The sequence below is a fragment of the Primulina huaijiensis genome, chromosome 18 (assembly GCF_012295235.1).
Source record: "Primulina huaijiensis isolate GDHJ02 chromosome 18, ASM1229523v2, whole genome shotgun sequence".
Taxonomy (NCBI): Eukaryota; Viridiplantae; Streptophyta; class Magnoliopsida; order Lamiales; family Gesneriaceae; genus Primulina; species Primulina huaijiensis.
In genome coordinates this window covers 16,198,005-16,213,040 of record NC_133323.1, presented here as the reverse complement: position 1 = coordinate 16,213,040, position 15,036 = coordinate 16,198,005, and the positions used below count along the sequence as shown (strand labels likewise).

Here is a 15,036-nt window from a genome sequence, read left to right as displayed (position 1 = left end):
TCAGCTGTACTGTCTGAGTAGCAAGATTTGGGGCATCTCCCTTGGTATAAACTGCAAGCTCGAACCTCTGAATCTCCGCCTGCAGCGGTCTCTGTACCGACAAATGAGTAATCACTGCGCTCTTTCTTCTCAGAGCATCTGCAACCACATTAGCCTTACCCGGATGGTAGCTAATGTCACAGTCACAATCCTTCACTAGCTCTAGCCACCTCCTCTGTCTCATGTTCAGCTCTTTCTGCATGAAGAAGTACTTCAGGCTCTTGTGATAAGTTAAAATCCTGCACTTCTACCCATACAGATAATGCCTCCAAATCTTTAGGGCAAAAACCACCGCTGCTAGATCAGGGTCATGAGTCGGATATTTTTTCTCATGGAACTTCAGCTGTCTAGATGCGTAACTCTGTCATACTGCATCAGAACCGCTCCAACATCATTCTTCGAAGCATCTGTATAAACCACATACTCACCCTGCACTGATGGCATAGCTAGAACTAGTGTTGTGGTCAGTGCTTGCTTCAGGCTGTCAAAGCTCTTCTAACACTCAGATCCCCGGATAAACTTGGCATTCTTCTTTATCAAGGTGGTCATAGGCACCGCAATAGAAGAGGAGCCATGAATAAATTTCATGTAATATCCAGCCAATCCCAAGAAGCTATGGATCTTTGTCAGGCTCTTAGGCGCTGGCCAATCTCTGACTGCCTCAACTTTACTAGGGGTCGACCTCTATACCATCCCGAGATATAATGTGGCCCAAGAATGCCACTCTGTCAAGCGAGAACTCACACTTACTGAACTTGGCATACAACTGTCTGTCTTGTAGAGTCTGCAGTACGGTCCTCAGATGGTGACTATGCTCTTCTGTACTCCGCGAATAAATCAGGATATCGTCAATGGAAATTATGACGAACTGATCAAAATATGACTGAAACACGCGATTAATGAGATCAATGTTGATCGCTGGCACGTTCGTCAAATCGAAGGACATCACCATAAACTCATAGTATCCATACCGTGTCCGGAAGGCTGTCTTGTACATGTTAGACTCCCTCACGTTTAGCTGATGGTTTCCGGATCGGAGATCTATCTTTGAGAATACTGATGCTCCCTGAAGCTGATCAAACAAATCTTCAATCCTCGGCAACAGATATATTTCTAGACTGTGACTCTGTTCAGCTCTCTGTAATCAATGCAGAGTCCTATGCTGCAATCTTTCTTCTTGACAAACAGTACTGGCGCACCCCATGGAGAAAAGCTAGGGCAAATGAAACCCTTATCTAGAAGATCATGTATCTGATCTTTCAACTCCTTTATCTCTACAGGTGCTAGTCGATAGGGCGCCTTAGAAATAGGAACGGTACCTGGCATAAGCTCAATAGAGAAATCCAGCTCTCTTTCTGGTGGAATGCCTGAAACATCGTCAGGGAAACCGGGTTCTTAATGCGAATAAAGAGCATACTCATAACATAAGAAATCACAACAAAAACAACTCCAGCTGACGCACACGACACCTTCACATTCTTCGCCATGTTCTTATCCAGTGCTAGATCCTGCAGCTACTTAAAACTACTATAATACATCTCAAACAACCTCAAATGACCCAAATAATCGAGTGAAATTCTTACCCAAACGGATGACAAATGGCGCGCAGAATAGGGCTAAGATTCACGACCTTGCCTTGCTCAAAACTACCGATACCATTGCAATCAAGGTCGACCGGACATGGGCTACCTTCGCCGGTCCTTGGTGACGGAGAACGGACGGGCAGCGACTTTGATTCAGCTGGGAAAAAGGAAGGCGACGGGAGAGGGTTTGGTGTGTGTGTGTGTGTGTGTGTCGCGACTTCTCTATTAGGTGTAAAGTGTGTGTTATGCGACAAGTGTGGGGAATAAGTTGGGATTTTGGTTTTTTTAACAACAGTTTTTTAAACACTGTTGTTAAAGGAGTTAGATTGTTGCTTTAAAAGTTATTTTTTTTAGTAATAAGACAATGATTTTTTTTAAATCGTTGTCTTAGGCCCTAAAAATGTACATTAGACAACGATTTTATAAACCGTTGTGATAGCTACTAAGAAAATTGTTGCCTTTCAGTGACGTTGATAGACAACGGTTTTTAAAACCGTTGTCTTAGCTACATAAAAATGCGCTCATAGACTACGGTATTAATAACCGTTGTCGTAGCTACTAAAAAACCCGCTCATAGACAACGGTATAAAAACCGTTGTCGTAACCCATAAAAGACAACGGTCCTAACAACAACCGTTGTCTTACATAAATAAAAAAAATAGCACTGCAACCAAACAGCACGCCCATTGACAACGGTTAAGTAGTTTTCTAAAACCGTTGTCGTTGACCAATAAAAGACTACGGTTTTAAAAAAACTATTGTCTTTGACAAAGAAAAAATTAACAAAGACAACGGTTTTTGTTAAAACCGTTGTCAAAGGGAAAAAGACAACAGTTTCTGATAAAACCGTTGTCTTTTGAGTGTCGTTGAAAGTAGAATCTCTTGTAGTGTAGGTTTGACCAAAATGTGTATAAATTTTAATTTTCGAGATAATGTCAAAGAATTTATTGCCAAGTAGGAAGGAATTCCGACAATGAAGGAAATAATTTATGAAGAGTTTTTCCTATCATCCAAGAATATATTTGATAAGATCGATGAAATTTTATGATCTTGGAACAAATTTGGGCTAGAAAAATGATATTTATAATATTTAAAGTTGCCAAGATGGAGTTTTGGAAAAAAGACAAAATCAGAAGAGGTCATGGAACAAGGCGTGATCACGCCTCGTGTCTGCCTCACTTCTGCCTTGTAATAACACGAATGAACTCGAATTTAATGATAAAATACAAATATTTTAAAAATCTTAATTGTTCTATTTTATTTGTTGAATATTTGGGTGAGAGAAAAAATTTTAAGATTAAAATAAAGAAAGATTTGATATAATTTTTATTTCACAAAAACTCAATCTTCCTTATTGATAGGCTACATCCTATCATAGAAAGAAGAGATTTAATTTTTCTCTATCTTCTTTCTCTCCTATAAAATTTTTTTTTAAGATTAAAATAAGGAAATATTTGATAGAATTTTTATTCAACAAAAACTCAAACTCAATCTTTCTTATTGATAGGTTACATTATACCATAGAAAGAAGAGATTTGTTTTTTAATTTAATTTTTCTCTATCTTCTTTCTCTCCTATTTACATGAAAAAGACTGCAATCTCATAGCACTTTTCATCTTCAAGACGTGAAGAACAAGGAGGAGAAGACGCATTGGACGAGCAAAATTCACACGTCATCGCTGAGATTTCTTATTTTATTTTTATTTCTTTAATTTCATGAATTCAAACATTAGATTTTTGTTTAGTTTTGATTTTCTGGAGTAGTTGTCTTATGACTGGGACCACAATAGACCAAACTTGTGATCGTTGTTTGCATATTGGATTGTTTAGAGTTTTGATTTATTTTATGTTATTGATTGATATTTTCATAGATCTCTTGCATTTAATCTAGCCAATTAATTGCATGTTTGTTGTTTGATCTTGACTTAAAGAGAATAGATTTTAAATAACATCAAAAATATTATCAACACATGGTTAAACTGACTAGAAATAGTATTCGATTTCATTATGCGATTTTAGCAAAGAGCTGGAATTTCATAGTTGTTGAATGCATTTTTATTTAATTAAATTAAATTAGAAATAATTGGACTTTTAAATAAAAATATGATTATTAATTCTAGAAATAGATTAATAATTAAGATAGAGAGTTTTATCGTGACTTTAGAATAATTATTGTTTAATCAAATCGAACATGTTGCAATAATTTATGTTTGGTACCATTGTGTATTCTTGATAATTTTATTTTGAATTTAAATTTCTCCTAAGCTTAATCCGTTATTTAATTGGATTGTGTTATTTTTTTAAGAATAATTTAATTTATTTTAATTTGTCAAAATATTCACAAAAATAATTTAATTTACGTAGCCTAGATTAAAATAATTAATTTATATCCTAGTAATTCGATAACGGCCTATGTGGGAACAACTTGGACTTCATCCAACTATATTATTACTTGACCTAGTAAACTTGTCAGTTTTCCCAACCGAAATCTTCAGCCAATAATCGAATTTGTCCAATGCAAAATGAAAATCAAATTTTGTCTAAAATACGGTGCAACAAATGTTTCCAAATTATTCAAGTGTTTAACAATAATATAAATTTTCCTATTGTCTAACCTTCAACTTTGTTATCGTCACTAATGTAAATGAATCTTTCAGGATCACTTGGTTTAGCAAAACGAATAGCAGACGTTTCACAAAATAAATTCTTATTTCATATTGTATCACGTATAAAAATTCTAAAGCATATAAATCATATATACTCATAATGCTATTAAACATGAGACGTAAACATATGATTCATATAATTATGCAGGTAACATCATATAAAGCATGTAAACTTACAGATTGAGGCTTGACGACTGATCTTTCCGGCGCTGATGGTGGCACAACCCTTTACAGAACCATTGCTCTGATACCAACTGAAACGTCCACTACTCGTTTTCTTAAAACGTGCTAGAATTTTTTTCTCCTTAATCTCCATAATTTAAAATATACATATATATACTTTAAAATACCTTGACACAATTTTTTAAAAATAAACAATCAACTAACATTTGCAAACCAAAGAAAAATAGTTCAAAACGTAAAAATCGTCAAATATTTTACCAAACCTAAAAAAATTATTTGAAAAGTATAGCACATACTATACCCTCTCCCAAAAACCACTCATAATTAAATCATCGTAAAAATATTTTTAACATCACTTAAAATCATAAATCATATCTAGTGCAAAAAACTAGCGTCGGTCCTCGGGATATGTGCACCTTCAGTCCAGCAAAGTCAACCATCAAGACCTCCAATAACATTATTATCATAATCACCTGCATCAATCACACATAGTGAGTCTAAAAACTCAACACACCATAATCTTGATAACAAGTAATACATATATAGGTCACATACAACAGTGAAAATACTTGTTCATAAAATATCATTTTCATTAAGATGCATAAACTTTAAACATAATCATTTTCGTAATCATTTCATGATGCATAAACTTTAAATAAAACAATTTCATAATGATGCATCAACTTTAGACATAAAAATTTCCATAAACTTTTTCATATCATCCTCCACATATTCATATACATATTATCATCAAAATATACGTATTCTTTTTCCTTTCGTTTAATTCAGATAGTTAATGGTGACTTTCGTGTTCGTCTACGTATTGGGCAATGAATCCATCTACATGTAACCAAAGTACTGGGCGGCGAGGACATCAGCGACACTCTCACATGTCAACTGAGCCTTGGCCTATCATATCATCATATGGAAATACGATCGTCGGGCTTCCTCTGGGGCCTTCTCCAATAGACGGGCTCCCTCTAGGGCCTTCTCCCACGAATGGGCTCCCTTTGGGGCCTTTTCCCGTAAATGAGCTCCCTCTGTGCACCTTCCTAGGACCCTATGGACTTGGAATAGCCCAGACCAGAGCCCCATGGCCAAGCCTCTCTCCCTGCACAAGCTGCCGAACCTATATGCTACTCCTTGAAGCTAGGACTCCTCCCCAGCCCCTGGTCTCGAGTCCTAGCGTGGCTAGGACTCCTCCCCTGACCCAAGCACGTCCCTAGCCCAGCCCTGGTTGCAATCGAGTGAAGCCATAGGCCTTAAACCCATGTACCTGATCCCCTTGATCACCTAACGTCAACCTTCTGTTACAGCTTGTGTTCTTCCTTTTGTGCAGCATACTCATGTGTTCTAGGACCCTTAGAAATGTGTAAAAACATGCTTGATCATATCTTAATTCATGGCAGCCCCTTAATGCATATTAAACATGATTTTTGCATCAAATTCAAGCCTTAAAATTAACATATGATACAAAAACAAAATTGTTTCATGATGCACTTGTTTTTCATGCAAAAAGTCAATTAAATAATGGTGTGATAGATGTTTGAAGGAAAGAATATGGCGTGCCTTTACGTAATTTACTAGGGGTGGCAAAATGCAACACGACCCGTCAACCGGACACGACCCAACAAGAAAAAAATCAGGTTCGGGTCGGGTGGGTTCATGTTAGTGCCAGGTTATACGGGTTTCGGGTTGGGTCGCGGGTTGACCCGAATTTTTTTTTAAAAAAATATTACCTATATTTTTATATATTGTATGTTTGAACAAAATTTATTGTATATTTATATGATAAATTTTCATCATTTAATATTTATTTTGTATATTTTTTTATTTTTTAACAATTGTTTATTTGATTTAGTAAATATACTTTTAATTTTTCACAATTAGGCTTTCAAATTTAAATCAAAAATTTCGTTATTATGTGTTTAAATTAAAATATTATTATTTTTTATTTTTTCGAATTTATTTCATTAATTTTTTTTAAAAAAATAAATAAAATTCGGGCTAGGCGGGTTAGACATGTTGAGTCGGGTTATACGGGTTCGTGTTCGGGTTGGGGGTTTTCGGGTTGCTTCTGGTTCGGATTGAAAAAAAAAATTCGCGTGTTGACCTGAAACCCAACCCACCCGACCCTATTGACGCCCCTATAATTTACGAACGAATATACGTTGACGATTTCGAAGAACGGCGATGAACGACCTTGGTTTGATTTTCTTTGCAACTTTCCAATTTTCCTTGAAGAATATGTTGTGTGTGCCGTGTAAATTTGCTTGGGGAGAGTTTGTAAATTGTTGAGGAGGTGGGCGTGGGTTATGGTTTGTTATGGGGTAGTGTTTAGGCTTAAATAATATTTAAAAACACTAATAAAAGTTTAAGCCCATTAAGAAAGTTAATTAGGCTCATTAGTGCTTAATTAAAATATTAAAAATTATTCTGTTGAATAAAATTTGTGAATTTATTAGCCAGGCTACCAAAACATTCGTATTTTTGTTGAAAAACTAACACCGATAAAAATTACGTCTCAGCGTATAAAATCACCTCAAAAATCCTTATTTTCAAATATAAGAAAAAGCATCAACAATATTTTAAATAATTAAAAACAATTAACCAATAAAAACATTTTTCATTTTTCAGCCCTCGGTCTCCGTTTCTCGATCGCAAATCGAATAACCTTTAAAAATCATTTTAATGCAACCATGTAGAAAAATATATTTTAAACATCTCAAAATGCACAACGTATTTAATTTATGCAATTAAAACAATTAATTGTAATACACAAGGAATTTAATAATTGTCTGGATGTGGTTCGCGTGGACCTTCAAATTTTCGGGGCGTTACACGAGGTGGTAGAAGGGGTGATGTAGAAGCAGTCGAAGTCTCCGAACATCGATAAACATATCTTGTGTTATTTCTATTTAATTGCTTGTTTTTGTTCTTAACTAATTTGATCAGTTCAGCTGATATCAGTTCAGTTCTGTCCATAACTGAACTGATATAAGCCAGAACTGATCCCATGTAATTTTCAGTTATGCAGTTGCACATGATATAAAACCGATCAGTTTTCTTAACGAAAGATTACTTCGAGTATTTTCCGCTTCGTTTAAAACTAAACTCGATTTAATTCATCGGTGTTAACATTCTTATAACATGAGCTATTGCTGCTCATTGAAGTATTGTGTTCGAAGCACCTCGAAGGCGCCCAGCACACGATCCATCAATTTTTAAGGCACCCTATCGTCTAGCACTTGCTGAAATGAAAGAGCTAAAGGATCAAATTCAAGAATTGCAGGAGAATGGTTTTATTCGTCCTAGTTGTTTTCCGTGGGGCGCAACGGTATTATTTGTGAAGAAAAAGGATGGTAGTATGCGACTCTGTATTGATTATCGAGAGCTGAATAGATTCACTATCAAGAATAAGTATCCCTTGCCTAGAATCGAAGACTTATTTGATCAATTGCAAGGAGCATCGATTTTCTCGAAGATATATCTCCGTTCGGGATACCATCAGTTGAAAGTGAAAGAGTCTGATGTTTATAAGGTGGCTTTTAGGACTCAATATGGGCAATATAAGTTTTTCGTCATGCCATTTAGGTTGACAAATCCGCCAGCAATCTTCATGGATATCATGAATCGCGTATTTCAGCCGTTGGATATCATGAATTGCGTTTTTTAGCCGTTGGATCTCATGCATTGCGTATTTCAGCCATATCTGGATCAATTCATCAGTCTTTATTGATGACATTTTAATTTTCTCAAAGAGTCGAGAGGAGCATAGTCAGTACTTGAGAACGACTCTACAAATATTGCAAGATAAAAGTTATACGCTATGTTCAGCAAGTGCGAGGTTTGGCTTGAGAGAGTGTTATTCTTAGGCCACATCATTTCTAGAGATGGAGTTGAGGTTGATCCGAGCAAAGTCAAGGCAGTTAAAGAATGGTCAGTACCGAAGAGCGTAACCGAGATCCGTAGTTTCTGGGGTCTAGCTGGCTACTACCGAAAGTTAATTCAAGGATTCTAATCTATTGCGCTACCCTTGACCGCTTTGACGATGAAGAATGCAAAATTTATTTGGGGATCCGAATTCCAAGAGGGTTTTGAGAAGCTGAAGCAAGCCTTGACTTCAGCGCAAGATTTGTCGATGACATCGGGGCAAGGAGAGTGTGTTCTTTATACGGATGCTTCGAAGCTTGGTTTAGGCACAGTCTTGATGCAAAATGACTGATTTATAGCTTACGCGTTTAGAAAATTGAGGGTTCGTGAGAAGAATTACCCAACACATGACCTCGAGCTTGCAGCGGTAGTATTTGCATTGAATATTTGGAGACATTATTTATATGGGGAGAAGTGCAAGATTTTCACCGATCATAAAAGCTTGAAGTACTTCTTCATCCGAAAAAGGTTGAACGTGAGGCAAAGAATATGGCTATAATTGGTAAAGGACTATGACTTCGATATTAGCTACCATCCGGGCGAATCTAATGTAGTTGCGGATGCATTGAGCAGAAAGACATCAGTTATTACTCAATTATCACTTCAGAGACCATTGTAGTCCAAGATTCAGCGATTCGAGCTCGCTGTTTATGCTAGGGGTGAGGACACCAATCTTGCTACTATGACAGTTCAGTCGACTCTGAGAGATAGAATTCGAGAAGGTCAGTCTTCTGATGAGCAATTGCAAAAATGGAGACTGATAGATGAAGGTAAGGGTCGGAAGTTGTATATTGAAGAGGATGACATAGTTCGATATCAAGATCGACTATGGGTTCCTAGTGTCGATTCACTAAGAGAGGTTATACTGAAGGAAGCTCACAATATGCCGTACTCCATTCATCCTGGGAGCACGAAGATGTAAAAGTATCTGCAGTTATTATATTGGTGGCCAGGTATGAAGTGAGACAGGGTTTTCTGTCCTAGTGTTTGACATGCCAACAAGTTAAGGCTGAGCATCAGAGGCCAGCCGGAATGCTTAAGCCACTTCCTATTCTCAAGTGGAAATGGTAAAATATTACGATATATTTTGTTGTGGGATTGCCAAAGACTATTAGAGGTTTCAATGCCATCTGGGTGATAGTTGATCGTCTTACGAAATCAGCGTACTTTCTACCTATCAAGGCGATATTCACCATGACATAGTATGTAGAGCTGTATATTCAAGAGATATTCCTACTGTATGGGATTCCAATATCCATTGTTTTTTACGGAGATCCGAGGTTCACGTCATCTTTTTGTAAGAGTCTACATGCAGCGATGAGGACAAGACTGTTATTCAGCACAACATTTCATCCTCAAACTGATTATCAGTCTGAAAAAGTGATTCAAATTTTGGAGGATCAGCTCCGAGCTTGTGTGATTGATTTCCAAGGAATTTTGGAACCGAAGTTTCCTCTAGTGGAATTCACCTACAACAATAGATATCAAGCATCTATAGGAATGACTCCTTACGAGGTACTTTATAGAAAGAAGTGTAAATCACCTATACATTAGGACGAGGTTGCTGAAAGAGGAGAATTTGGTCCGGACTTGATCAAGCAAACAGCAGAGTTAGTAGTCAAAATCCGAGATAGGAAGAAGACTGCACAAAGCCGACAAAAGAGCTACGCCGATAAGCGACGAAGAGAGCTAGAGTTTGTAGTAGGCGACCATGTATTTGTGAAAATAGCACCTATGAAGGGTGTTATAAGATTTGGAGGGAAAGACAAGCTTAGTCCGAGGTTCATAGGACCATTTGAGATTTTGAAGAGGATTGGATCATTATCCTATAGAGTGATGTTGCCACAGATGCTAGCTGGAGTACACAATGTGTTCTATATCTCGATGTTGCGAAAATATATGTCGAACCCATCCCATGTACTAAATTACGAATCTCCGCAGTTGACTCCAAATATGTCATACGAGGAAAGACTTACACAAATTCTGGGTAGGCAAGAAAGAAGGCTTCGAAACAAGGTTATACAAATGGTCAAAGTCAAGTGGCTAAATCACTCGGAGGAAGAAGCTATTTGGGAAACCAAGAGGGACATGAGGAGTCGCTACCCAAAGTTATTCCGTAAGTTTTAATTTCGAGGACGAAATTTTATTTAAGGAAGAGAGGAATTGTAAGGTCCAAAATACGATGACGTAATTCAACTGCATGCAAATCTAAGAAAAATTGAAAATGACTAATTAAATGATTTTAATGGCATGAATTAATTATGATGTGCATGGTTACATGTTTAAAATAAGGTTTTCTGTTAGAATGCATAAAACTATGTTTTAAAGGTTATTCGAGACGCGATCGAGGAACGGAGACCGGGGATCATATAAGGAAAAATATTTTATTAAATAATTATTTTTAATTATTTAATATGTGGTATATTTTAAATGGAATTTTTGAAAATGAGGTGTTTTGAGGTATTTTTATATGCCGAGTTGTATTTTAAACCGGCAATCGATTTTTGTTAAAAATAGGGACTTGTTGAGAACTCGACTAATATTTACACAAAATTTCCTAAAAATTTATTTTAAATAATGATTAATGGGCTTAATGGACCTATTATACTTGGCTAAGGGGCCTAAGCTTGTACCATGTATTTTATATCAAATAATCACGAATTCCAAGTCATTTTCCCATTAAAACTCACGTAGACAACACCTAATAAAACTAGGACTCTCCTCCCCTCACCCCACACGGCCACACACACTAATTCGAAGGCTGCTACACATGAATATTTTATAAAATTTCAGCAAGGTCTTTCCCTCGTCAACCTACTTCGCATCGCCAAATTGTTTTCGTGCGTATAAACGCAATGGTTTGAATTATGTCACACTATAGCTTCTGGAAAATAATATTGGATATAATTTAGACAAAAATATCATAAACTCCTTACATGTAACCAAGTACTAAAGACAAATGGATGCAAAATCACATGTATTCCTTGATCAATGGATGGCGCATGTGCTTATCTCCATTTCTCTAAATTTAACATTTTTGTGTACAATAAAATATTGAGGATAGTTTCTTGAGTTAAATATGCAAGTGAAGATAATACTCTTAATAGCTCTACGCCCGGGTGGAATGTACCACACAATGGTTTGGGGTTGTAGGAACGAGCGATTTCCGCTTTATCAAAAATTATAACTGATGGTAATGGTGCAACTCAATTCTTTTAAATCATATAGCAACTCAAATGTCACGTTTCGATTACTCTAATAAGCAGAGACATTTATTGTACCCCAACAGAGGTGAAATTCTCGGGAAGTGACAAAGAAATCCATTCCAAATTATACAAGGGTTGGGAAAATCCACATAAATCACAGAATCAATCATGCTAAATCATTAAAAATTAACTGAAAACTTAAACGGAAGCGTACCTGAAGCTATTATCTTGAATTCTTTAGCAAGTGTCTTGATTTCTCAGATCTTCGTGCTCCTTTCCTTGAGAGAATATTTTATTTTTCTCTTATGAACTATTTAATTAATGGAGAAGAGAATATGACGCTTTTAATCTTGAAGTCAAGTTGATTTTCAACTTCAGCTTTATAATTTTGAACACATATAATGATTGTGCCTTTTCATAAATGAGATAGATGAAGTCATATCTTGAAAAATTGTCTGTGAACATTATATAATATTGTTGACCATCCCAAGAAGTCAAAGAGAATGTTCCACAATTATCAGCAAGTTCTAAGTCGCCTGAACTCCCGTTGACTTCAATTCTTCTTTGGTTAGTTTGTTTACCTTTTATAGAATTAACACAATTATTAAAATCTGTGTAATCTAAATTTTCGAGAATTTTGTCTGGCGCAAGTCTCTTTATTCTCGTTTCAGATATACGACTCAATCTTTTGTAGCATAACACAGCTGAATTCTCATTAGTTAATTTTCCTTTAGTGCATCTGCTTGTTCACAAAGTCTGCTTGTTCACAAAGATTAATTAAATGAATCAATAGCATACAAAGAATAAACATTATCGTATCTTAATAAAGGACCAGAATCAACCAATTTTGATTCATGAAACAAACTGAATATTCCACTTCCAAATGAACAAGAATAATTGATAAGAACGAATCATATAGCTCTTTTAGGACTTTATTTGTCGTGTTCGTGCTTATTTGGTATTTTTATTCCGAGATTTACGCTTAAATCGTCATTTTTTTTTATTTTTTGTAGTTTTGACCAAAATTTTTATAAATTTTAATTTTCGAGATAATGTCAAAGAATTTATTGCCAAGTAGGAAGGAATTCCGACAATGAAGGAAATAACTGATAAAGAGTTTTTCCTATCATCCAAAAATATATATGATAAGATCTATGAAATTTTATGATCTTGAAACAAATTTGGGCTAGAAAGATGATATTTATAATATTTGAAGTTGCCAAGATGGACTTTTGGAAGAAGAACAAAATCAGAAGATATCATGGAACAAGGCGTGACCACGCCTTTTGTCTGCCTCACTTCTGCCTTGTAATAACACGAATGAACTCGAATTTAATGATAAAATACAAATATTTTAAAAATCTTAATTGTTCTATTTTATTTGTTGAATATTTGGGTGAGAGAAAAAATTTTAAGATTAAAATAAAGAAAGATTTGATATAATTTTTATTTCACAAAAACTCAATCTTCCTTATTGATAGGCTATATCCTATCATAGAAAGAAGACATTTAATTTTTCTCTATCTTTTTTCTCAATTTTTCTCTATCTTCTTTCTCTCCTATAACAAAAAAATTTTAAGATTAAAATAAGTAAATATTTGATAGAATTTTTATTCGACAAAAACTCAATATTCCTTATTGATAGGTTACATCATATCATAGAAAGAAGAGATTTATTTTTGAATTTAATTTTTCTCTATCTTCTTTCTCTCCTATTTACATGAAAAAGACCGCAATATCATAGAACTTTTCATCATCAAGACGTGCGGAACAAAGAGGAGAAGACGCATTGGACGAGCAAAATTCACACGTCATCGCTAAGATTTCTTATTTTTATTTTTATTTCTTTAATTTCATGAATTCAAACATTAGATTTTTGTTTAGTTTTGATTTTATGGAGTAGTTGTCTTATGACTGGGACCACAATAGGCCAAACTTGTGATCGTTGTTTGCATATTGGATTGATTAGAGTTTTGATTTATTTTATGTTATTGATTGATATTTCACAGATCTCATTCATTTAATCTAGCCAATTAATTGCATGTTTGTTGTATGATCTTGACTTAAACTTCAAAATAACTTCAAAAATATTATCAACACATGGTTAAACTGACTAGAAATAGTATTCGATTTCATTATGCGATTTTAGTCAAAAGCTGGAATTTCATAGTTGTTGAATGCATTTTTATTTAATTAAATTAAATTAGAAATAATTGGACTATTAAATAAAAATGTGAATATTAATTCTAGAAATAGATTAATAATTAAGATAGAGAGTTTCATCGTGACTTTAGAATAATTATTGTTTGATCAAATCGAACATGTTGCAATAATTTATGTTTGGTACCATTGTGTATTCCTGATCATTTTATTTGAATTTTAATTTCTCCTAAGCTTAATCCGTTATTTAATTGGATTGTGTTATTTTTTTAAGAATAATTTAATTTATTTTAATTTGTCCAAATATTCACAAAAATAATTTAATTTATTTAGCCTAGATTAAATTAATTAATTTATATCCTAGTAATTCGATAACAGCCTATGTGGGAACAACTTGGACTTACTTGACCTAGTAAACTTGCTAGTTTTCCCAACCGAAATCTTTAGTCAATAATCGAATTTGTCCAATGCAAATGAAAATCAAATTTTTGTCTAAAATACGGTGCAACAAAAGTTTCCAAATTATCCAAATATATTCCAGTGTTTAACAATAATAAAAATTTTCATATTGTCTCAACTTCAACTTTGTTATCTTCACTAATGTAAATGAATCTTTCAAGATCTCTTGATTTTCGCCAATCCAGGCAATCCGACATTGACATACTAATGTGAGTTGTTGCACCAGAATCTATCCACCACGTGCGTCTAGGCACTGAAATTAAATTAATCTCAAAATAAACCATATTAAGAAACATACATTTCTTAGCAAGCCAAGCATGATGATTTGTTCATTGCTTCTTTATATGTCCATCACTTCCACAGAAGAAGTAACCAACACTTTGAGAATCACTTGGATCCACGTGCTCTTTTCGTTGAGAGAATTCTTTAGTTTTATCTTCCGGACAATTTTATCAATGTGAGAGAGAAAGGAAACTGATTAAGCGTGATCTGAGAACTATATCCTATATATAGATAATATTTATCATTATCTTCTGATATTTTAATTTTAGCTCATCATAAAAAAAAAATTCAGTTATTTCTCTACACATTAAAAGCCCACAACTTATTAGATATATTAAATTCCAATAACCTGAAATATTAATTGATCACTTTATTTTGGGCTTAACTTAATCGACAATTCACAATACATAATTATTCAAATATAAGCCTATATAAATAAAATTGATCAAACAACATTTAGATACCTACAAGGAATGGTAGTCTAGAAATTGTAGTGAAATATTTCGTATATATAGTAAGGTAAGA

General features: G+C 34.6%; 1 protein-coding gene across 1 annotated transcript; it reads left to right on the top strand.

Moving 5' to 3' along the window:
• The first annotated feature begins 1,719 nt into the window (after nucleotides 1-1,719).
• Nucleotides 1,720-10,531, top strand: LOC140963962 (uncharacterized). The gene is made up of 2 exons (XM_073423443.1): nucleotides 1,720-1,812; nucleotides 9,959-10,531. Exons 1-2 carry the CDS (start codon nucleotides 1,720-1,722, stop codon nucleotides 10,529-10,531), a joined length of 666 nt encoding a protein of 221 aa, XP_073279544.1.
• The last annotated feature ends 4,505 nt before the right edge of the window (nucleotides 10,532-15,036 follow it).

Bases quoted from the DNA above. Each gene is read 5' to 3' on its own strand.
- LOC140963962 (XM_073423443.1), top strand. From the start codon at position 1,720: ATGGGCTACCTTCGCCGGTCCTTGGTGACGGAGAACGGACGGGCAGCG. The intron at 1,813-9,958 runs GTGTGTGTGTGT...CCTATACATTAG, and splicing joins AGGCGACGGGAGAGGGTTTG to GACGAGGTTGCTGAAAGAGG.